The sequence below is a fragment of the Sceloporus occidentalis genome, unplaced genomic scaffold, assembly GCF_023333645.1.
Source record: "Sceloporus occidentalis isolate IW3139 unplaced genomic scaffold, rSceOcc1.0.p SCAF_5, whole genome shotgun sequence".
In the NCBI taxonomy this organism is placed as follows: Eukaryota; Metazoa; Chordata; class Lepidosauria; order Squamata; family Phrynosomatidae; genus Sceloporus; species Sceloporus occidentalis.
In genome coordinates, this window is record NW_028316985.1 from 58929205 (window position 1) to 58954744 (window position 25540).

Genomic DNA, 25540 nt, shown 5'->3' on the forward strand with positions numbered 1-25540 from the left:
GTTGCTTTCTTGGTTGGGGGGGCATAATTCTTATTCAGTAAAATCTCTTGATTTTCCATCCCTTCATGTGTGCATTTATTTTTCTTTTAGGTGCGAGTATATGATCTTCTCCATTATGAACATGGCCCAGATGATGTGCTGATTTTAGCTACAGATGGACTCTGGGATGTACTATTAAATGAAGAAGTGGCAGAAGCTGTGACTAACTTCCTGCCAAACTGTGACCCCGATGATCCCCACAGGTTTGTAATCTCTTTATATAGCTTTAGCAAATTATTATTCAGTCAGTCAGTCAGTCAGTCAGTCATTTGGATACCCCCTTTCCTCCAATACTGGGACTTTTGCTTCTAAATGGTACTTCTTATGGAGTGCAGGATAAAGGTGTAAAAAGAATCTATGGAAAGGAAGGATAGTAAATAAAGCATGGCTAATATGAGTTTTTAAAGTAACTTTGGAGTGAATTAAACTCTGTTTGAGTAACAGGATTTTAACTCAGTGGTAAAACGCCCCTTTGCTTACAGTATCTTCAGGATAGTCTGGGAAACTTTCTGCCTGTGAACTTGAGAATTAGGTAGGTAGATGGACCAATGGTCTGGTTCAATTTAAAGCAGTTTTCTGTATTCCTAACTATTAATCTTAATTTGGATACTTAGGAAATATGAAATGTAAAAGAGGCTTTCATTTAACAGGTTACAAGTTAAACAGATGGTTGACAAGATGCAGGAAAATATCATTTTTACCTTCCTAAGCTTTGCTAGTATAGAGTATAGTATAGAGTACAGAACAGTTGTGGCTAAGTGACTATTCTGTATTCACAATCACTATTTAGTATTGATTGTACCATGATCACACACACACACAATTTTACTTGACATCACAGCTGCATAGAGAAAAGGAGATCCATTTTATTGCCATTCAGAGCACGGGTACATTATGTTTGATGTAAGACCAGCTAAGTTGCTGATACAGAATACTTGCTATCATTTTTATTTCTTCCATTGACTACTTAAAAGTATTCCATAGTGAAATCCATGACTGGGTTTTATTAATCGATCTAAAAAGTGTTTGATTTTCTACATCACCAGATGAATGTTAGGTGCTATTAAACAGGAAGTTACCAACACCAGCTGGCACCTGAGTGAGTATGTAGTCTGTAAGTGCAGATGGCAAACATACACTGACATTTAAGTATATGCTTGTTACCAAAATATACACATCTATCTGCAAAGTAATTTTTGAATCCTTAATACACTATACATCATAATCATCATCATATACTCTGGTTTCTCTTCAATTCATATAAATCTTTCACATTTTACTAAATATCTTACTAGTCAACTTCTGGTAAAATTAAATAAAAAAAATTCTAAGCAAGTAACATGAACAAAGTGTGTATACTCATCTGTCTAAGCAGTCTACCATGGAATATTTATCACAGGATTACCTTCAATTTGCCCATGCTCCATCTGCCAGGTGCATATGATTGTAGCCTAAAAGAACCCTCATACCGTTGGAGGCAAAGTCTTTGAATAACACACGAAATGTTTTTACCTTTATTGAGTGCATAATAATAATAATAATAATAATAATAATAATAATAATTCCTAGCAAGTGAAAAGAACATTCACAGTGCATGATTCTTCCCTGTGCTTAGGTGTGCTGCTGTTTTCTCGTAAACTATGTTGTCCACACTGAGGGTTGGTAATCTGCATAATACAACTGCTGAGTTTTATTTCAGGACAGGATTGTTTGGATTGCTTCACCTGCCCTGCAAGTAATGAAGCTTTCATTTTCTCCAACCTGTAATATCTGGGTTTTCGTCCCTCTTTTTCTTTACCTACAGGTACACATTAGCAGCTCAGGATTTAGTAATGCGAGCCAGAGGAGTGCTGAAGGACCGAGGCTGGAGGATATCCAATGATAGACTGGGTTCAGGAGATGACATTTCTGTCTACGTCATTCCTTTAATACATGGAAACAAACTCTTGTAAAACAAGCACCAATACTAGTAATAGGGAAAGCTTGCTTTTTAGTAACAATCTGTGGAAGAGAAAAGCTATCAAGAAATGAGAATATAGTGTTTCTAACATATATATTCTGAACTGAGTTTGATTGAACTTGGTTATTTTTACTTGAAATGTAGGGGCTGAATTGTACACAATTTAAAGGCATCTCTTAGAAGTTGAAGCTTCCCTATGTTTATGTTTCTGGTACATAACAGGATCAGAAATTTATGCTGCTAGTGTATTAGTAATTTCTTTTTAATGTCCCTCCTGGTGAGGACCCAATTGTGATCAGATAGAAGAATTTATCTTTCCCAGTTTGATGTAGCCTGAAATGCCACTGGAGATGTGAATTGGGAATACCATAGTTGAAAATGGTAAGGCAGCCACTATTTCCACAAGTCTCAGCTGATTTTACTTTAGAATGACTTAAATTTCTATGATATTAAGGTAAATTGAGACTTATACATTTAATTATTGTTTGTTCAAAAGTTCTTGATGTTTCATTGGAGAAAATCTTAAGGGTTTTATTTATATACATGTGTTCAACCTTTTTGCTCCTTTACACTGTCATCAAAATCTTGGTATATCACAGATCCCTTTATGTCTTTAGGCAATAAAACCAACTTTTTCTCCAGACTTAGTCCAGCACATGTTGGTAAAGTTGCCTAAGAGAACAGTGAGATTGATTGAGAAATGTATTCTTGTGTTACTTTTTGTCAAAATTTGTGTATGTGTATAACTATGATGTAGCAGATTGGGAGGATTCTTATTTTAGAAAGATGTCCCTGGAAATCAAAAAATTCCATTGACACCAGATATTTTTCATTCATTGAATGCTTCTGTCTCCTCAACTTACATCCTGTTGAAAGGATTGTTATTCAAGTACTGTTTTGTTTGTTGTTCTCGGTAAACTTTTGTCTTCTTAGTAACTATCTAATACTCAGTTTTCCTCCAGAAGAATACCTTTTCCTCTTTCCTGTCAGTTCCAACATTGCTTCCTTAAACAGCTTCTGTGACATTATATCAAGAGGTAGCAATATTTCTAACTGTAAATCCAAATGGGAAAGAAATGGCTGTTGCTTTTCAGTACCTAAATTGTCTGTACATTAGTGTAGTATCAGAATAGATTGCAGCAAATATCTCAGTAAGAAACATGTTCAAGGTCTTTAAGTTTACTTGTACATGCATACAAATCACTTCTTTTAGGGTGGGATTTATGAAAACCATATTTTCCCCCTTCCTAAACCACCATTTGATTGGTTGCCAGTGACTAACAATTTGGTGACTCAGGTGTTACTTTCCAAGCTGGAAACTACTGAAACCTATTCTTGCATGTCATTTTTTAAAAGTCATTTTGGCTAGCTGGGAAGACAATGAACTGACAGAAATAGTCGACAAACAATGAATGATCTCAAAAGTGGTAAGATCTTCCCAAAATTGAAGCTGCCAACTGACAAGAGACACTCACTACATGGTCTCATAAGTCTCGTCATAATAGAATTAGCCTGCAAAGAAACACATCATGTCCTGCATACTATTGTTAGACCCAACTAGAGCAGATTGATTCAGTCGGTGGACTTTTGTGTTGTGTCATTACTATCAGTTGATTCAGTGGATTGGGATTTATTACTAAGAATAAAGGAATAGTATTTTACTGAAACAGGCATATCATTTACTCCACTAAACTTCACATACAACCTTTGCATCAGATAAGAAAGGTCTCTTTCAAAAAGCTGTTACCACAGTAAATAAAATTTCAATCTAAAATGGAACCAGCCAAAAGATAATTATGAGCTTCAGACATGATATAAATCAGAATGCAATAACATGCTTTTGTAACAAGATATCCTGAAATCTGCATTTCCATAAAAAGAAATGCTTCATCATTCAAAATCTTTTTACAAATCAATAGTACTTCTGACATTTATTTCCAATAAGGTTTCTACTATAAGCTGAGAGCATGTTACTTCCTTTTACCTTTGTCGCCCACCCCCAAATAATCTGGTGTGGATTTGGTAATACACATTTCTGTTCTTTATTTCAGACGAAATTCTAAACTGAGCTCCCATTAAGCTTCAGTCTCATTTCATTACTTTTTATAAAGTAAATCTTATGGTTATGGATTGTATCAGTGTCACTTTGTAATACAGTCTGGGAAAGGCAGTATTGTCTTTGTTCATTTTGTTTCATGACCACATGATTACCAAAGTACATTCTTTTAGTAAAGTATTTTGTAATGCATTTGCCTCTTGAAATGTAAAAAAAGAAAGTCCTTAGTGGCTAACTATGCTATCGGTACTAGCCAAAATAAGATCATTTTTGCCAGCAAAAAAGCACTGTAGATTAAATTGCCATTGTTCTTTACTCTGAAGACATAGGCAAAACCGCCAGGGGTGTGTGTGTATGAGAATTGCTCAAGGGGTGTGTGAGACTTGGAGGCTCTGATCCCTCCTACTACTCTTCTTCCTAAACTTTATGTGTAAAATTTACACATGTGTTGAGTTCAAATACTGAATTTACTTAAATAAAACTGTTCTAATTTGAATGTTATTCCCTTATAAAATGTTAAAATATGGATATACATGAATGTGCAAATGAAAATATGCACATTAAATAAGCAAGATATTTTTATTCATATATTACATGTAGATGTAAAGGGAAGGGATCCTAAGGGTAAAAGGTCTGAGTACCATTTCTCTATTTGATTACAACTCTGCAACATGTTCGTCTGAACATCAATATCATTCAAAAAGTCCAACAGCTGGAATTCAATCCATTTGGCACCAATAGATCTCACAAATAGAATGTTCCTTTTTAATTATAAGTAATCAAAAAAGGTACTTATCTTAAGCATTTAAATAAAACGGTATTCTCTGTGAGTCTGTGTTGATCCATCCAGATTTGGGGGCACAGTTCAAATGCTACTTTATTTGCATAATGTCCAACAGAAGGTAATATTCACCAAAATATTGTATTTTAAGGTGTAGCTATGGAAGACTGAAATTTTTTAAAATAACATTTTCAAAAGGAACATATTAATGCTCAGGCATAGGATTTAACCTATTTTAAAAAGCAATACACCTGGAACTTCTTGTTTTACATCTCCAAATTACCAGACCAAATCACCTTATTCCTTTCAATGGCTTTGTCTAAGTAATGCTGCATTGACTGCAGAGCACTTTTAGAAGAGTGTCAAACCCTACTCAGGATACCTAAAGAAAATGTAGACATTTTGTGTTTTGATGCATGCAAAATGAAACTTCATCCCCTTATCCTGAATGAAATCAGAAATGTAAGTGGCAGTGTTTGCTTTTGTCCCTCTCTGAAAGGTGCAGTCAGTCATCATTTTTTATTCAGTCAGAGTTCCTTTGTTCATAAATACTTCTTTATATAAAATATTTCAGTTCCTGTCTAAAAGAAATGCATTTGAAACAGCCATGCACTTTCCAGCTGAGAGTATTTTAAGAGCCTGTGGCCAGGGTCTAAAGAAGCATGAATGGTCCTACACCCCTCAAACTCTTGTTCCAAATTTGGGAGTTGCATCCTGTGAACTGCAATTGGCTCTCTTTAATTTTTTGCCCCACATCTATAGCTTGTGCTCTGAGTCGCTGTGGGGAGTTGGACTTCATGCCAAATGCTCTGTTACTAGGCTGTGACATGAAGCATTTACCAAGCCCAGCAGAAGGCTATGCAAATCGTTATTTCCAGTTTTGATTTTGGAAAAGGCAGGTTCCACAGAATGACAAAATTCTGGTCACACTCCCATATGAAACCTTTGTAACTGTGTACCACTGAGTAGTAATATTTAAAAAAATAATTTCTCCTCTGACATGAAATAATTTAGTAGTGTCCAGAAATAACCGAAGTGCATTCACTGTGCTGCTGCTTCGACAGTTGCATAAACTTCCTTTGATAATCAAGTTTAAAAAGTAACCAGGTTACAGAGCAAAAATTCATGGTAAAAAGTTATTGGATATTAAGAACTCATCAATATAGTTGAGAAAAATGAGAGGATTGAATGAATTATCATTGGGCCATGATACATGCCAGCAGTGTTGGTAATTGATCTTTGAAATAACCAATCTAAAAGAGAATTGTCAAAAACTCACTTTTCATGGTTTCTGTCTCTCAAAATTAGAATTTGAAGGGCTTTTAGGCAAAGATTAATGAGAGATAGAAGAAACATGTTTGTTATGGATCAGTTTCAGATAGACATATGATCAGTGATAAGATCTCAGAGTGCAAAATCTGTGTGTGATAACACTGATCAAATCAATGAAGAACTACAGACCAACTGCATGGTTGTTTTTCTTCCATCCCTCATTTTTTAAAGGGAACAAACTTCCAGTCATTCATCTCCTTTCTACTATTTCCATTCCAAAGAAATAGTTCAGTTTATGCAAAATTTCCCTTTGCAAGCCAATATTTCTGTTACCAAGTTCATCAGCCTTTGAATGAATTACACCTTCTTTCTAATCCTGACAATGATTAGGTTTGTTTTGTTTAAAGTCCAAATAATCCAAGAAAGGTCCCTTTCAATACAGTAGTCACAAAATACCTATGGGGAAAAAGGCATCAATTAAAAATCAGAAATCCCATAAGGCTTTTGGAATAAGTGGTCTTAGTCAATAAACTTTTCAAAGATTTCGTGACGAGAAGGTTCCTTAAAATTTTCTGGAATGGTGTCCCAAACATTACAGGTTGAGCTTTGATTCTTGACTTTCTATACACTACACCCCCTCCCAAAACCCATTTCAGTTTGCTTGCCCATGGCATATGTACTCTTGTTGTTTGCTTCTTATATTGTGAGCTATGAAAAATTGCACTCTCTTCCAAGCCTGCTTTTAACAGTTTCCTTTCCTGTTGTTTGGAAATGATGCTCTGGAAATGATGTAGATAGTGGCCAAATACCTCTTCAATAATTCTGCCAAATTCTACCTAATATTATACTTGAAGGAGGCTTTTCCCTGTCAACCTCCATTTTGTTTTGCCATTCCATTGTATTCCATTTTAATTCAGCAGCCGAGATTTTCTTCATTCCTTTGTTTGGCACAGTGACTGTACTTAAGGAATGTACCGTTTTCTAGGCTCAGCATTCCAAACGAAGAAAAGAGTCTGTTGGATTTAAAAGGGAAAAAGTGGAGGGAGGATCAATGTACTTAAGCGTTGTGACTGTGAAATGTCAAAACTTTTTGTAACCTGAGAACAAAAATGTTTAGTAAAGGGATATATTTTATGTGTTTTGAAACTTTTCAGTGAGATGTAATAAAGAAGGGAGCTGGAAAAAATGTATGCGCAACCAATGTTTTAAAATGAAATTGTATAAAAATAATAAACATAAAAACCTATTTTGGCTCTTTATTTTGGAACGTGTTACTGTGAGCTTCTTTTCAAGGAATGATTGCTGATTGGCAAAAGCACTGAAATCTTCCAGTGAAAATATGAATACAAGTCCAGAATTCTACACTCAGATTTCTTGTGAGCTTTTCATAGACCGAATATAATATCCAGTTCTGTGGATTCTTTGGGGCTAAACAGACTGGCACTAAATGCCGGCATTGAGCTGGAGTGGGGGGTGTGGTGACAACACACCAGCTGCCTCAACTACTCCCCAGTGCCAGCATCACACCGCACACCTGACCGCACAGCAGGCGGTGTCATGCCATTTCTTTGGCATGGCCTTTAGATGCACTGCACCAAAGAGCCAGTAAAAAGCCGCCACCGCCATGGCAGCAATGGCAGCTTTTTGCTGGCTCTAAAAGGAGCTGCATTTTGCCATTTCTTTTAGAGCCAGCAAAGCGCCGGATTGGGGCAATGGTGTGGGGTTGCCACAGCCCTGATCCGGCCGTGAAAGGAGCAGCAGGACACCAGTCCTTTGGGTCTGTTTGTACAGCCACTTTGTTTCCTTTTTCAATGTTCCCATTTTGTCAAATCCTGCTGTAGACAGAGAAAGGTGTCTTGTGCTGAGTAAGACCACTGGACCATCTGCCTAGTATTGTCAGAGGATCTCTGGTCTGGTACGGGCATTTCAGGATTTCAAGCAGGCAGAATTCATTCCTAGCAGGGTCCCCAGTATTTCTTTTGTATCACCTCTCCAAGTACAAAACCAGGTCTGAAACCCCTTAGCTTGCAAAATCAGATGAAATCATCTGTGTTCAGGGTGATATGGTGCAAACTAGGGCTATGTGTGCAGTCCCTGATTTGGAATCCAGTCTGATCTGGCAGGACCCTCAATCTGATTCAAAATTTGGGCATCCAGATTGTAGCAATCTTGTACTGGGAAACCCAAAGAGCTATAACCCCCCCCCCCCCCCCGGCCAACTGCATTAGTTCTGAAATACAAGTTCCACTCCTCCCACTCATTATGCTATGTTTGCTGGGGTTGGTGGGAAATGGAGTCCAACTCATGAAAGGTACTAGGTGTGCAATGGCTGTGAAAAAATAATATACCATATATATACTCAACTTATGTAAAAAAAAATTGTGCCCAAATTTTGACCCTAATATCCTGGGTCAACTTAAATGTGGGTCAATATGGCAATACTACTAAGAAAGGTCCTGAAAAAGTACCGCCTCCATGCCTCACTTTCTGTGCCTCAGCAGTGATTTCTGAAAGATCTGCCATGTCAGGGAGGGAGTGAAAGTGTGTGTGTGTGCGAGAGAGAGGCGATTCCCTTCTCAACATGATGTTAAAAGCCTTCCCCCTAATCTTCCTTCTCTTCGGATCTCTCTGACCACAGAACACACCATTTCCCTTCCACTTTTCTCCTCAATCTGATGTCAAAACCTTCTCTCACCATCCTCTTTTTCTAGATCTCTCTGACCATGGAACAACCAATTTCCGTCCACTTTCTTCCCTTTTCAATCCAATCTTAAAACCTCCTCATCTAGCAACAGGGAAGTGGTGTTGGGTGGTCAGGAAAGGTCCAGAGAGTGAGCAGGAGGGAGGGAAGTGGTGTTTTCAATTTGTTTTGTCCTTTACATCCCTTGTTACATGTCACTAAATTTTACTCTACTTATCCATGGGCCACATCAAAATACATGATTTTGGCCCTAAAACCCTCCCTCGACTTATACACGAGGTCGACTTGTACATGAGTATATACAGTAATCACTTTTGAGTAACTAGCCAGAAGTGCTTAGGTATAAAGCTTAGTGAAAGTTATACTCAGACTTTGTCTCATGAACCAAATTCAGAATCATAATTGTTACTAATTCTATTCTACATGCATACCATAAAGGCCACAGCATACTCAGGGTTGCCTTAAAGGGTTTTTAAAAATTAACTGAAAAGCTAAAAATTGGTTAGAGGCATTACACCTTTAGCATTGTACTCAGTACATAACGCAGTTAGAACACATAACATCAGTTTAAAAGAACAAGACAATTTTTTTAATTTATAAAAGTACTGGATGCCTTTTCAGTCTTAAAAGGATGCTCAACATGATCCATCGCTTTAAGGATGATGTAGGTATTGTGACAGGAGAACACACCTTTGTCAGCCACAGCAACTGTTTCCCCATAAGTGGAGACTGGGACAGGATTCTCTACACAGCACCATAACTAAAGTATTTATGCATACATACATCTGCTATGGGATTCTGGCTAATGTTTTAACAAGATCCGGATCAGGAGATAAAAATCTTCAGATTTATTTAAAATAATTTAAAGGTCAAGTAGACTGGAAACATTTTAAGTGTGCCTAAAACGTATGCTGGAAACATCAACGGCTTCCCTTGTAAAGGGGTCCAATGTATGTGTTGCCACAGAAAATGCCGCCTTGTATCATGTGGGCAGATTCATTCATACGAAATAAATTTTTGTTATAGCCTGGTCCCAAAATATGATACGAGGGCCAGAATGGTGTGGTGGTCGGACTATGACTCAGGAGATCAGGGTTTGATTCCGTTTGGCCCTGGCAACCTACTTGATGTTGAGCAAGTCATGCTCTGAGCTCCAGGAAACCTCATGATAGGTTCACCATAAGATAGAAAACCTGTAAGGATGTTCCCTGTATTACACAGATATATGGCAGAGACACACTGCCCAGTAGACTGCAAATGCTAACAAGAAGCTCATTGCCTAACATGTTTGCTGGACAGTGATACCTGTGAGCAAATTCCTGAAATACAGAGTACAATGACATTTTGACAAAGATGGTGTCTCTTCCTTTTCTAGTGCAATACCACAACTAGGTATTACACTAAAAAAAGGATTAGTCACCACCTTTGTCACATTTAAGGATGCCTCATGTTGCTTGTATAAAATCTAAAACAGGATCATCTTTTGTATCTTTTATACACCCTATGCAGCCTAGGCAATATTGGCACCACTGCTTCACACTGAAATAATTTCTAATACTAATTAAGGGTAATTACACACTAACAAAGCAATAGCTTGTTTCCAGATTGGTGGCACATTATAGATTTTCTTTGGCAAGCTTGCTTACCAAGCCTTGTCTTACTCCTTTGTCCCTCTATCTTGTTCAATAATCGCTCTTCTTCATGCAAATGTAGATGGAAAGGAGAGAACAGTGAAAGGTTAAAATGGAAGCAGGCTATCTTTCATCAACATGGTAATTTTGCTGCTTGGCTTGGCGCCAAATGCTGACTGCAGCCACTAGCTGCCATTCCAACGTGAGTGAAAGGCTCTTTAATAAGAGTGTAAATAAAAGCTAGGCTGAGAAATGAGTTTTCCATCCCAGCAATCACTGGCCTAACCTCTGCTGTAAATAGTCTTTCAGAGCAGCACAGATGGAATACCTGCACCTGGGGATCAAGGCAATCTCTGAGCAGTGCAATTTAAGCAGCTGGGTACCACTGAAATGTGAATTAGCTGGGATAGGATGAAGAAGTCCCATGTGTGTAGCCTTATATACAAACAAATGCTAAACTCTAAATTTTCCTATCATAATGGTATTGCTTTTCCCCCCACCCCAGCCATGCCTCTTATGGCAGCACCAGCATCATTTGTAATAATTAAACCATGAGATTTTCCATAAGTTTTACAGTGGGTATTCATCATTGATTTAACAGCTAAAGATGATTTTGCTGATCATGGTGTAAGTAACCATGATACCACAAGGAACCAGGTAATGCTAAATTGTATGGGTCGTTAAGCAGCTTCACTGGTTCTGAACTGGTGTGGACAACGATAGTGGATCCAAGAGCCAGTCCACATGGGTGTCTAAAAATGTCAAAAACAAACAAAACCCCACCCACTCCCCAGTGACCAGACATTGGTTCATTTGAAAAACTTTTATTTTAAATGTTAATTGGTGCAGGAGACATCTGCAATCTATTTAAAAGGTGAACAGCTACATCTGGGTTTCTAGGAGATACTTCTTTCCTCGCCACCAGCAGATTACTCCTCTTCTAAACAAACACCCTGGACATACTGATAACATTTATGTTATCTTCTGGACAATCAGAAACCAAGTGATGTTCACAATGTAGCAAAGTTTTGTTACATCATATGTAAAATATGCTCCCAATTGGTTGGTGAAAACTGATATGTGTATAACATGACCTTGAATTTATATCTGAAATTGTTTTTAGCAATTATTAAGAACTATATTTTGCAATTATTATTTTATCAAGTTATTTTGTATACTGGTCAACAACCGGATAAATCATACTACTCCTTTCCTCTTTGAGGGTGTGTGGGGGAACAGTGTGTGTGTATGCAGTACATGTGGCCCCGAGACCACACTTTTCTAATCCCTGGACTAAACATGCTTTGAAATTTAATTTGCTGCTCAGGTATACCTGTCAACTGGACTCTTTAAAATACTTTTTAAATACCCTTATAACACGTCAGTAATCAATTTTATTTGCCAAGTATTCCTCTAAGCAACCTCAAACACAAATGTTCAGATCAATAGATCTGCTTACAAATATTGTGCTACATGTGTAAATCTTTTAAGAAAAATTATGTTAAAAGTACAGTATGTCTCAGCCTCACTGGAAGGCAAAGACAAAACCCCTCTGAACAAATCTTACCCAGAAAAACCCATGATAGGCTTTCCTTAGAGTCATCATATGTTGGAAACAAATTGGAATAACACACACATTTTTTTTTTTAAAAAAAGTAGGTACATGGAAAACCTTAAAATTAAGGCTATTCTCTCAATACAGATGTGCCTATCACCCTTCACTGTCCCACAGCAACTACACAGAACGTAGCTCTTACAAATCTCTCCATGCCTATGCAAACCCAAAGAATAAATATTAGGATTGTGTGAAACCTCAGTGGCTCTTCTTGCTATATAGAAGGGGTATATAGAATCAATTTCTATGTCAGAGCTCCTAAGAGGCCTACTCTATGTCTTACAATTTTATGGTGTTTAGGAGTATTGTTATTGGGGGGGGGGGGGGGGTTGGGATTGATTATAAGGGGAAAGAAAGTAAAGAGATATCTAAACCTAAAGAAACAGTTGTGCAATGTCCTTGCAATGAAATTATATTTTTAAAAACTTTGAAATTTACCATATTTCAATTCATTCTACTACCAATACACATGATATTGTCAAAACTTGCCCATACATAAAAGTTGTTCCAAAATTCAATAAATCAAACCATTTGCATTACAGTAGATTTTACATTACTGGTGAGAGCAAGAATAAGGCCATCCATACAATAAACTCAGTTCCTCCAATTTAATCATTACACCCAATTCAACTCAAATACAATAATATACATATTCATTCATTAGGCCTACTTGTTGTTTGAAATTTTTATTATTCATTATAAAAGACAATTATTTAATTTTACTAACTACAGTTCACTATAGTGAAACAAGTCTAAATTAAGATATAACATAAAATGTTTTGCAGTTTTAATAATTTAGATTAAACTGATGATAATTGCAGGTGAATGTCTGGTTCTGCATTTAAATGGCTTCTGTATTTTGTTTTGGTAGCTGTATACGCGGAGAATCCTGCTTCACAAAGATATATAGTTGAGAAATGTTGTAATACTAATTTTGCTTTCTTGTTCAAGATTTTGAATTCATCTTGTAAATGTAGCCAAAACTCCAGTATACTTTGGTTTTGAAGCATGATTTTTAGTTCGTTGCGATATGTCAAATCTATGAGGATCTTATATTCCACTGAGTTTAAGATAGGTGGCTTTTTGTTCACACTGAACACATACTGTACCCATTTAAAGCCATCAAGCACCTTCTCTTGAGCTGTCAGAAAATAATGTTCAAACAAGTCTTTCTAAGATTCAAGAAGTGTCTGAATATTTTTTCCTGAAGCCTGATGTTATTTGTAAGAGGGAAACAATATCTTCCTTTTCGACACACTCCAACCAATACAGGTTTCCTCATAAAAGACACTTGTGTTTGCATAAAAACTGTGGTAGTTTTACCTTGCAATGATAGATTCACGTCGTTCATTTTGCTAAAAATGTCGGCCAAAGACACCAGTTTGCACACCCAGTCCTCACCATTTAAAACAGTTGCCAATGGAGTGTTATGGTCCAGAAAAGAAGCTTCTATATCTGCACACAGTTCTATAAAATGTGTCAAGGCTTTTCCTCGAGACGACCACCTTCAGTGTGCAGCAGGAGGGACTGATGGTGGCTTCCCATATCTTCACACATTACTTTGAAGAGCCTGCTTCTAATTAAGAGGTCACAATTTTATATAGTTTATTATTTTCATGGCATCATTCAACACTGCCATAAGTTCAGAAGGTATTTTTCTTGCGTCTAGTGTCTATGATGAACGTAATGGCTGTTGCTACAGTTCTTTGCCTTATATTTAATTCTGGCAATGGCTCCAGCATTGTGACCCATCACTGCCTTTGCCAGATTGGGACTGCGGCAACCTTATGCCACGGCCCTAATCTGGCCTTTCCACGGGGCAAAAAAGGTGCAATAGCCACCGGTGCCACAGCTTTTCTGCACTCGTTTTTTGCTGCGTCATCTGGACATTGTGCCAGAGGAGTTCCATGACACCATGTGCCGTGCGGGGGGACACACAGCATCTTGCTGGCATGGGGGTGAAGTCGGTGTGTCATCCAGATGCCATGCCTCCAATCCGATGCCAGTCTGTACAGCCTCTTAACAGCTTGTTCAAGCAAACACTTGACAATATTGATTGTAGTTTTATGAGTCTCTGCAATATGAACCTCAAGGTAATTATGTAGGAAGCTTCCAGTACCTTTTCATTATTTATATTTCCACAAATAACAGAGGCCCACCATCATTTGTTTCTGTGAATCACAGATTCAAATAACTATCTTCATATTTTCATTTTTTATCTGTCACATCTTTGCCCCACTGCTCCACTTCTGTCACATTTTGCAAACAATGATTGAGGTGGCATAGTTGATCAGAAAGTTTCATTTCTGGAAAGTTCTGACAAACAAATACTGGGGTGCATTGCTTGGTTATTATTTCTTTTGCCATTGGTTCATCTGGCGAATTAATAGTCAGTTGATGGTTTGTCCTACTTTTCAAATATAACATCTTTGTTCTTCAAAGTACCTGGTTTAAGCCAGCAATTCATGTCTAAAAGAAAATCGCACAGGAATATGAGAATTACCGACTTTGGGCTGAAACAGACAGCCCTGAAGGAGTGGCATCATGCCACCCCTTTGATTGCTGGGTTGGGGCTATAGCAACCACCCGCCATGCACCCAACCCTGCGTTTTCTGGCTCAAAAAGAAAGCCTCTCCTTTTTGACCTGGGAGAAAGGCGTCAACTTGTGTTGCTACACAGGTGATTTGCCCCCTCTGTCCTCCCAGAATTGCTTGGCTCCAGCTTGCATTTAAAGCAATAGCCAGGCTCCACCTTGCCCTGCCTCCTCCTCTCTTGATAGCATGCAAGTGGAAGGAGAGGTGCTGTTGCTGCTGCCAGTCTCCTCCTCTGTCTCCTTCCATGGCAAGATGGGCAGATCGGTAGATGTGTGTGCATATTAATGGGGAGAGCAACAGGACAGCAGCCAGGAGGCACTGTGGGAGGTTTTCACCATGGTCCTGATCGAAAATTCTGTACTGAGCATTTATTCACATTAATCTACCTTTATTTGTACATTTGTCAAAAAGCAACTGTAGCTTTGGGCAGTGATTCCAAAGTACAGTTGCCCCTCCATTTTCGCTGACTTGAAGTCCACGGTCTCAATTATTCAAGGAGGGGTGAGTCCCATTGGCTAAAATGGTGCACAGCCATTCAAGGCAATGGGGCTTGAATATATGTGAGTTTCCGTTTTTGCGGGGGGGGGGGGGGTCTGGAACAGAGGGGCAATTGTACATATTTCCATAAATATTCTCTTCATATTTTTGATAGCAGAGGGAATCACTATTTTAGATCCGTTCTTAACTTGATTCTTTTTTTACAGGACTTGCAATCAGGGCTGCAATAGCTTAATCCATCTATACTCCAGTTAAATACATTACTGTGAACATTTGGAATAACAGGAGAAAAAAAGTTAAAGTTAAGCAAACATTTTAATACCAGTAAAACTTTAATACAATCATTGCCAAAAACGTTCTAGACACCTGCGTTTAGTGACTGCTCACTTGTAAACCAGTCTAATTACCATATTAATTTACTCCCTTTTCAATATTCTACAATGTATATATCATTTATATATGAATAGCTAGAAGGAAATATAATACCTTGGATTCAAAGCCTCCTTCCACCAACAGAATGGGTTTTTTGTCTTTGAAAAGGCAATTTCCAACTACTATGTAAGGAGATCTCAAAACCAGAGATCTTCTGTGTGTAGAAACATTCCCTGAAACCTTTTCTATAGTTCAGTAGCTTGTATGTTACAGCATGAACTTGCCTTATTCACCTTCTCTCATATAAATCTATTGTGGCACTGTATGGTGTTGTAAATCCTAGTCCATGAACTCTTGCACAAGGTAATGTATTTTCTGTTTCCCAGTTATTGGATTCAAGCCATAATTTCTGCTTGAATAAGGTCAGTGTAATACTGACTTCACTATCAAAGAAGTATCCATTTACAGATCGTAATGAAGCACGATTGCTAAGATGTACTGAGCACTATATCTATTTACATTCCTTTTATTTGTTGGAAAAAAATATTTATATACAAAATTCATAGGAATTAAAAGAATTAACTGACGTCTTTTAAGGAAAGTTCTATTTGTATCCATTTAATTATTATGGGATTCTTTCTCATTGTTTCATGAGCTCTGCTGTGTTGCTATACATTACTTATGCCAGATCTTAGAATCAACCTGTAAGTGGTAAGATGGGAATGACAGAAAAGGCATTCTGCTGGAGAGTGTACACTTGGATAATTTAAAATAATCTTTTATTGCTTTGTGAATTGTAAAAACCAGACCAACAGCCTTCTGGGCCATGGAAGTCGCCCAAGAGAAAAAATTACACTCAGTACTTATTTTATGCATGCAGTAGTTGCCTTCCTAATATTCTGCTTTTAGACAATTTTGTCCCAACAATCATTCTGCACTGCAAAAGATCCAATGATATTCTTTAGTGTGGTCACCAACAATTGAGCTAAACTGAAAGAACTACTAATGAAACACAAACATTGAATTTCTTTCAATAAAAAAAAAGTTAGGGTGTCTTCAGTTAAATTGAACTAGTTTGAGAAAATCTGTGCAGATTCTTTGTTCATCTGTGAAAAACAAAACAAAACTGCCAAGTGTTTAAACTGATACATTCCAATATTCTAAGATTAGTTTTAGAAAGCTTCAATATTAATTATACATTATAATTCTGAATACATGTTCTACAAAAAACAAACCCTATGCATGTTAGGAAACACAGTTATCCCACACCTTTCTCCTTCCACAACTGTTTGAGTTGCTCTAAAACTGATTATTTATTAGGATCGGACTCCAGTAAAATCTGTTTCAATTGTGTTCCAATATCCTTTTCCATTACATCTTCTTTAAAGGTATCATCCTGCAGTTCATAAATTTAAGGCACCAGGACTCTAAATTTGAAACATGTGCTTAATTAGACAGCTTTTAAAGTTAACTAGTCCTACTATTTTTAATGCCCAAGCAATATTAAATTTTATTATGATAATCCAACAATGAATTTCAAATATATGCAAGGCAGCTGTTTAAACAACATCCCCAATAAGTTTCACAAAAAAGACAACTTACTTATTGCCTTCTAATCCATAACTTAATATGTTTATTTTTTGCAAAGCAAGTTGCAGGTTAACAAATGACAACTTCTATAGTATAACACGATCTGATCATTTCAGTTCTGGAATTTCCATTACATCTTGCATGAAACAGTAACCATACTGAAACTCTTTAAGAGATCTGGGACACACACAACACACAGAGCTTCTTTTACTTTTTACAGATTAACTGAAAACCAGAAAGTTTTAAAGCTCTAGGTCCCTAAAAGGTGGAATCTTCCTCCAAACAAACAAGATATATTCTTCGGAAGGTATTTTTCTTTTGTGACTTAAATAGAGTTTTGTTATAGTTTTAATATCCTTTTTATTATTCTATTGGATAGAATCTATCCCATGCTTTTGCACTACAGTACTGTACAGAGATACAGGATTTCGTTAAATATTAGACACTTCTACGCTTAGACACACTAGTTAATACAAGTCAAATATAATTTTATTCTGTTAAAAACTACACACTAATTCATAGCACCTCTCACTAGGAAGAAAGCTTTATAGGATTTAAGACATATTTTTGAAACCTCAAGTATTTAACAAAGGTACTCCTTACATGCAGCAGAACAGCTTAAAGAAACACAGTACACAAAGGGTACTTAACATTTATTAAAACTAACCTTAAAATTAGTTATTAAAACTAAACCCAAAATGTCAATGGCAATCACTATGTTAAACAACACAAACCCAATCCACTTGCCTCATGGTAAGGTGTATCAAAACCTAATCACAAATACATTGATGTTCATCTAAAGATTTGACATCTGTCCTGTGTGACAATAAGATCCCAAATCAACAAAAACAGTGATATTTTGATCGTTGTTTGCTGTTGTGTGCCTTCAAGGCTTTTCAGACTTAAAGTGACCCTAAGGTTGGGCCAACCAAATTTTGGGCATTTTGGGTGACTCAATAGAGGTATCACTGTTTCGTGGATTTTGGATGTTATTATACTTTGCTACATAGCCATCACAGCTACCCCTGGATATGTGCGTCCTGTGAGATGCTATCCAATGCTCAGGCAAAGGTATACCATCAAATACCGGCTTTGTACAAAAGACCAGTGATGTCAACATGCAGCAGTTTTATGAAACGAATCTGAAATCAAACTTAATGTCTTAATGGTGGTAAAATTTAGTTATTTGTTTAAAGCTTCTGTTATCGGTGTTTGAGTTCTGTCTTTTTAAATTACTGTAACCTGCCTTGAATCCCAGGATATAAATCCTTGAAATAAATAGCAATAAATAAATAAATTAGCATTGTTCAACCTGCCACTCAGAAACTGAGCGTGCAAAACCTACACAACATATATGTCCTATAATAATAATATGGGGCATTTGCTGAGAGACTAACCCAGGTGCTTCAAGGTGGAAACCGTTGAAGTCTGGCTTCCTAAAACAATGTTATCTTTTCACAACCAGCCTGAGAAAACAGGGCACCCTGAGAGTAAGTGACTTGCCTGGCTCCTCCAATGCCCCAAAACATTGTCCATTTTGTCCAATAAAGGTATTGTTTTGTAGATTTGGGGTGTTATTGTACTTTGCTACACGGCCAACACAGCTACCCTTGAATGTGTGTGTCCTGTGAGATGCTAAGGGAAAAGATATAGTACAACCAAACACTAGCTTTATACAAAGGCCCAGTGATGTCAATCAACGCGCAGCAGTTTTATGAAACGATCTGAAATAAAGCAGCATTGGTCAGACTGAGGCTCAGAAACAGGGCATGCAAAACCCCACACAACACTCATCCCCTCAGTTACAAAATCAGCAAAGCGGGGGACATTTGCTGAGAGACCATCTTAGTAAAAATCCAGGCAGAAACTCTTCCAAGTCTGTCTTCCTAAATAAACGCCATCCTTCCACAAGACGCCTGAGGAAAAAAGGACACACTGAGAGTAAGCAACCAAGGCTTGCCTGGCTCCTCCACCGCCCCCCCCCCCCATTTTTATTTCGGCATGTAAACTCCCATAGGAAGCAGAGGGTCTCTTCCTGGAAGGCAGCTGATCATCACCAGCACTAGCAAGGCAGTAGCTTGCGCAGTTATCTCCACAGCGGGCAATGTCACAACCCGACCAACAGCACAAACTACTACCTCAGCCAGGGCCAGGGCGCGCCCCAGACCCATCATCCTGCAAGGGAAAGGCATTGAGGAGGAAGGAAACACAACAAGGGGGCTCACCCCCCTCAACCAGAAGGAGATGCAGAAGGGGTTGGTGCCTCAAAGTAATCAAAGAGGGATGCGAGGGCAAGACACATTTGGCCCCTCAGCCAAAGGGACTCTTAGAAAAAGGGGTTTCCTCAAAACAACAAAAGGGGGGGGGGGGTTGTGAGGGGGGCCACACTTGGCCCCTCAGCCAAAAGGGCCCTTAGAAAAAGGGGGTTGTGAGGGGGAAAGACTTGCCCCCTGAAAGCAATGAAAAGGGGGCTGTGAGGGGGAGGCAGACGGGGCTCCTCAGCCAAAAGGGCCTCAGAAGAAGGGCTTCGGGCTCCTCGGAAGGAATCTCCTTGATCTGCGGGAGGCATCGCCGGGACTCCCTCCTTCGCCTCTCCAAGAAAGAAACCCCGCTGGCCTCCATCCTTCCTTTCTTCTCCCTGGCGCGACCCGCGGCGGAGGCAGGCGACGCGCTCCCTTCTCCCTCCGAGGCGCTGCAGAGGAGGAGGAACCCTCCAAGCCCGAAGAGAGGGAAGGAAGGAAGGAAGGAAGGAGGAGGAGGGGAGACGGCGCCTAGGTGGATGCCTCCGCCGGGAATGGCCGCCATCGTCTTCCCGTGTTCTTCCTCCGCGGGGCCACGGGGAGCGCGAGGGAGAAAAGGTCCCTCGACGGCCTTCCTCCTCCTCCTCAGCCTTTTCCTTTCTTGCGAGGAAGGAAGGAGCCTCCCCGTTGCCTTCGCAATGGTTTCTTCCTTCTTTCAGGAGCTGAACCATATTCATGCCGGGGGAGGGAGAAGAGAAAGGGCTCGCCCCCCCCGCCTCCATCGCAATGGTTTCTTCCTTCCTTCAGGAGTGATTGGAAACTCGAGCTGAACCATAGAGATGCCGGGGGGAGGGAAGAGAGAAGAGAAAGGGCTCGCTCGCCCTCCCGCCTTTTCTTTTCTCGCCCCTCCCCCCCCCCGCCGTCTTCGCAATGGTTTCTTCCTTCCTTCAAGAGTGATTGGAAACTCGAGCTGAACCATAGAGATGCCGGGGGGAGGGAAGAGAGAAGAGAAAGGGCTCGCTCGCCCTCCCGCCTTTTCTTTTCTCGCCCCTCCCCCCCGCCGACATCGCAATGGTTTCTTCCTTCCTTCAGGAGTGATGAGAAAAGTACTCGCTCGTCTGGAGCTAAACCATAGAGATGCCGAAGGGGAGGGAGAAGAGGAAGGGCTCCCGCTTTAGCCACGTGACCACGCCATAGGCGCCATTTTGTGCCAGAAGGGAAAAAAATAGGGGGCGGGGCAGACAGGGTCTCTCCTCTGCTCTCTGCTCCTCTAAGTTCTTAGTTGCTTGTTGGGATTGGCCCTGAGCTTCCTTGGCTTCAATAACGGCCTTTCATCCACCATTTAAAAAAGAGGGGGAAATAGGCGGGAAGAATACTTTAAAAGGGCGTGGGGCATCGAAGAAGGTGCGAATGGATTCTGGGAAATGTAGTCCAGGGCATTCTCAATAATAGCAATTATATGCAGGGTGGCCAGATGTCCTGTATCTCAGCCCTGGAGGAATTGCAAAACGTCCCCCCATTTTGAGCAGGACTAAGAAGCATGGATACTTAAGAGAGGTCTAACCTTTGAGACTGACTGAAAGAAATTGGCAGCATGAGCTTTCCTGGACTTCAGTACTGTACTTCCTCAGATGCATTAAGAGGAAGTAGACTGCAGTCTAGGAAAGCTCATGCTCCAATTTCTTTCAGTCTCAAAGGTGCTACAAGACCTCTCTACATCATCATCATCTTCGTTATACCCAAATGCATCTGAGGAAGCAGACTGAAGTCTAGGAAAGCTCATGCTGCCTTCTTTCAGTTAGTCTTAAAGGTGCTATGAGATCTCTCTACGTACTGAATCTACAGAGTAACACCGCTATATCTAAGAAGCATGGATTTACATTTATATCGGTGCTTTTAGGCTTTTATCTTGTAATATATTTCCCAAATGTCCTACATTTTGTGATGCCATGTCCTCCTTTGTGGTTAGGACAACTGGTCAGCCTGAATTGTTTGTGTCTTATTGTATATGCACCTTGTTCGCAAACCTGGATCGATTTGCACTAATTTGACTTTGGTCCTATGTATAGTCAGCCTTCCATATCCACGGATTTTAGCAAACCTTGATCTTGCCATTTTATATAAGGGACACCATTTCACTACACCATTGTATTTAATGGGACTTGAGCCACCAAAAAAATCATGAGGATTTGAGGTCGAAGGCTTTCATGGCCGGCATCCATAATTTTTTGTGGGCAAACATTCTCTGAAGATGCCAGTCACAGATGCTGGCGAAACATCAGGAATAAACTCTTATAGAACATGGCCACATAGCCTGAAAAACCCACAAAACACTAATCATGAGGATTTCTTGGCAGACATTTTTTGGGGTGGGGGGGATGTCATTGCCATTCTCCGAGGCTGAGATAGTGTGACTTGCCCAAGGTCACCCTGGTTTCCATGGCTGAACCAGGATTCAAACCCAATGCTCAAACCACTACACCAGGCTGGCCTCTTTTTTTCATGAACAGAGCTAGGTTTGCCAACTGCCACTTTAGCTGTGTTTTTTTCTCATGGCCTAGGAAGCAGTGTAAAAAAGAGGGTGCATCCATACTGTAGAAATAATGCAGTTTGAAACCACTTTAACTGCCATGGGGCACCAGCCCTCTTTGGCAGAGAAGGCTGAAGTAGATCATGGAAAAACTACAGAGCCTAGGATTCCCATAGTACAGAACTGCAGCACTTAAAGTGATGCCAAATTGCATTATTTTTGCAGCGTAAACCTCATTGAACAGGGAGATTTCCGAACAAATAGACACAGGATCACCGTCACTTAACACATCGTCCAGAAAAAGGCATATCTGCAAAAAATTGACCAAGCTAGATATACAATAGAAACGTACATATAATTACTGTAATTGCCGGGAACAGTTCCTACTGACAGAGCTTTCAATGGTGTTGTGGTAGTTTCAATGGCTATGTTTTAAATAGCTGTTAAATTATTAATTCTGTAGCTTGTTTACATGTTAACATCAATCAACTGTATACTTTACCTACATATATGTTTGTTTTTTGTGTAAGGAAACTTGAATTCCACTTCTGTGGGCAGGTAAGTTGGGTTAAAATACTTATTTGAAACAGAAACATACTATCTTGGGGCAGGCAGACTGGAAGCAAATAACCTGTACTTGATTAGATTCCTCTGTATTTACTAACAGTAGGTGGGCATCTTTGAGGTCACTTCTTTCCCTTAAGAATATAATAATTTATAAAGAAATATAAAGTCTCGCAATAATAAATGTGCTCGTTTCTAGGATGTCCCATGACTCGTTTCCTCTTCTTATGATTTTTGTTTTTAAAAAATCTTTAAAAGGCTTGGACTGAGCAGCCCTTCAGTTGTCCTCTGTAAAATGACTCTGTTGCAACTCATCTATAGAGCCTGGAACAAATTAAATCAAACCAAAATTTAATGGATATCTGCTCTTTTTCATATTTTCTATCCTATGCAAAACGAGGGGAAAAGACATTTGAGGTGATTTACAATTACACAACCAAAAAGCATTTATTATAATTTGTGTTATAGTTTTTAAAAATGATTTAAATCAAATGTATGGAAAGGGTCTAAGCTTAAATCACAAGATAGAAGTGTAGCTACTAACCATAGTCATTATATTAGTGTTAGCACCAATAACACCCTGTTTGCTAGCTCTTTTTCTAACAGCAATAGTAATAGGCCTAGCTCATTTACCTTATTAGTTACACTTGCTGTTGCTGTGTGTCATCAAGTCATTTCCAGTTTATCATGGCGTTTTGTTGTCAAGGTTTGATTGAGGGGGTTTGCCTTTGCCTTCCTCTGAGGCTGAGAGAGAATGACTTGCCCAAGGTCATCCAGTGGATTTCCATGGCTGAGTCATGATTCGAATCCTGTTCTTCAAAGTCATAGTCCACTGTCCAAATCACTATGCCACACTGCCTCCCATAATTTATATGCTGTCTTTTCTTTAATAAATTTAATCTAGTGTACACAGATGTTCTCTCTATTTTATCTTCATAAGGTGTTACATAAAAGATTCATGTGGGACAATGTTTTCACTAGGCTCAAACTGTACAGGGCTTTAAAGTCAATAATCAACACTTTGAATACTTGAGCAGCCAGGATCATGTCTTGATTTCAAAATGCCATTTACTACTGCTCACTACTTTGTAACTGGATGGCTTTCATTGACAGTGTTAGACCTCAACCCTGGAGTCATCCATTTGCTCGAACAGATGCGGAATTTGTGAAAGTGAAGCTTCAATTACATAAATATTCAACTGACAACAGGAAAGCCCATAATGTAAAACTGAAAGCCAGAATCCTTTATGGATGTTGCTTCTTCATAACTGGATTTATGTATGCAGGAATAGAAGTACTGTAGGCAATTTCATAACATCTGCATCCAGTAGAGAGCTACTGTTACATTACTATGTAGCATAGCCGTCAAAGTGACTGTTGTGCAGTGGGACCGCTGCTCATCGGGCACCGATCTGAATACATTTTGATGCGCATCAGGCATGGGGTACTCTTGCTGGTATCCTGATATGCATCTTGGCAGGTCACTAAAAGAGTTTCTTAGCGTCTCTCCTACTTAGCTAAGAATATGCAAAATTACATTGAGTAAAAGGTTGAAACAGAAGTTTGGCATTTTTAGCAAAATGAACATTAACGCACTAACATAAATGGGGAGTGGCGGGCCTTGAAGTTTATTATGGCTCCCTGAATTTTTAATTAATTAATTTTTAAAAAATTTATACCCCACCTTTCTCTCAGTACAGGACCAAGAGCAGAGTGCAACACCTTAAAAATACAGTATGCGTTTAAAAACAGCTCTTAATACAAAAGTCAACATACTATTAAATTAACTTTGACTTTTTTTTTAAAACAGCATCAAAAAGATATTTGAAACATAATAAAAATACCACACCTCTTCCTAATAAAATCACTACATTCTCTCCCTGTTAAAAACAACTGTCATCACGAAATGCCTCCTTAAATGAAAAGGTCTTTACCTGCCAGTGGAAAGACAACAATCTTTATTGCCAATTGGGTCTCCTGATGAAGGGAATATCACAACTTGGGAGAAGCAACCAATAAGGCTTGCTGTCGTGTCCTCACCAGGTGTGCCAGGGACAGTGGTGGGACCAAGGGAAAGCCTTCCCCTGCAGATCTTAGAGCATGAGCAGGCATATGTAGGGTGACACAGTTTTTCAAATAGCCTGGATTAAAGACATGTAGGGCTTTTAAGGCAAAAATCAGCATTTTGAATTCTGCTGAGAAACAAAATGGCGGCCATTGGGAACTGTTTCTGCAAGGGGGTTATGTATTGCCTGTAACCTTTCCCAGTCAGCAACCTGGCTGCATAATTTTGGATCTGCTGAAATCTCTGCATAGTTTTCAAAGGCAGTACTATGTAGACTGCATTACTGTAATCCAAATGGGATATGATTAAGGCACGTGTCACTGTAGCCAGATCTGACATCCCAAGGAACAAGCACAGCCAGCACAACAGTTTTAGCTGTTCAAACACACTCCTGGCCACCACTGACACCTGGGCATTTAGGAAATTACCGCACTACACTCCTATAGTGTTGCTATTCCACTTTTAACAGCTCTGGGTGCCTCCTGTTGCATCTGGGATTTGCAGTTTAGGGAGGGAGCATTTAGAATTCTCAACCAGAGAGCTCTTAGACTTCACTGAATTACAAACCCAGAATGTAACTGGAGGCAGCCAGAGCAGCTAAAATGGAATAGCAGCAGAGATTGTGTGTGTGTGTGTGTGTGTGTAAAGCCACATCCACTGCAGGTGGAATGCCTATTCCTTGATTTGCCTTGTGACTGACCAGGAGCACCTCTATCTTGTTTGGGCCATGAGGTCGAACAGGAATCCCCCAGCATCTCTCCAAACAAGTGCCTCCAAGTCCAATCACAGAAAGGTGGCTCAAAAGGATATAATGGTTGACGGTAATGAAAGCTGCTAAACGATCCAGAAGAATGAACAGGGACACACTTCCCCATCCAATTTCCTGCATAGGTCGTCCACCAAGGCAACTAAAACTGTTTCTAGACAACATAGGATTCAGCCTAACCCACTCAGCCAGTCCCCCCTCCCCCAACTGCTTTTTACAAGCCAAGAAGGGTCTAGTGCACATGTGGTGGCTCTAGCCTCTCCAAA

At 39.3% G+C, this 25540-nt stretch overlaps 1 protein-coding gene and 1 long non-coding RNA gene across 2 annotated transcripts in view; one reads left to right on the forward strand and one right to left on the reverse strand.

The window, feature by feature from the left end:
• The window catches only part of LOC149312222 (protein phosphatase 1H), a 100210-nt gene extending 92855 nt beyond the window's left edge, over positions 1-7355 (forward strand). The window contains exons 9-10 of the mRNA XM_089524216.1: positions 91-242; positions 1844-7355. Of these exons, the coding sequence (XP_089380342.1) occupies positions 91-242; positions 1844-1991 (300 nt within the window). The 3' untranslated portion in view covers positions 1992-7355. The remainder of the gene's footprint in view (positions 1-90; positions 243-1843) is intronic.
• Positions 7356-16281: 8926 nt separating this feature from the next.
• Positions 16282-20138, reverse strand: LOC149312223 (uncharacterized). The gene is made up of 2 exons (XR_016281233.1): positions 19893-20138; positions 16282-19025 (listed from the first exon to the last, which is right to left on the reverse strand). It is a non-coding gene; the product is annotated as an uncharacterized LOC149312223 (long non-coding RNA).
• Positions 20139-25540: the final 5402 nt, after the last annotated feature.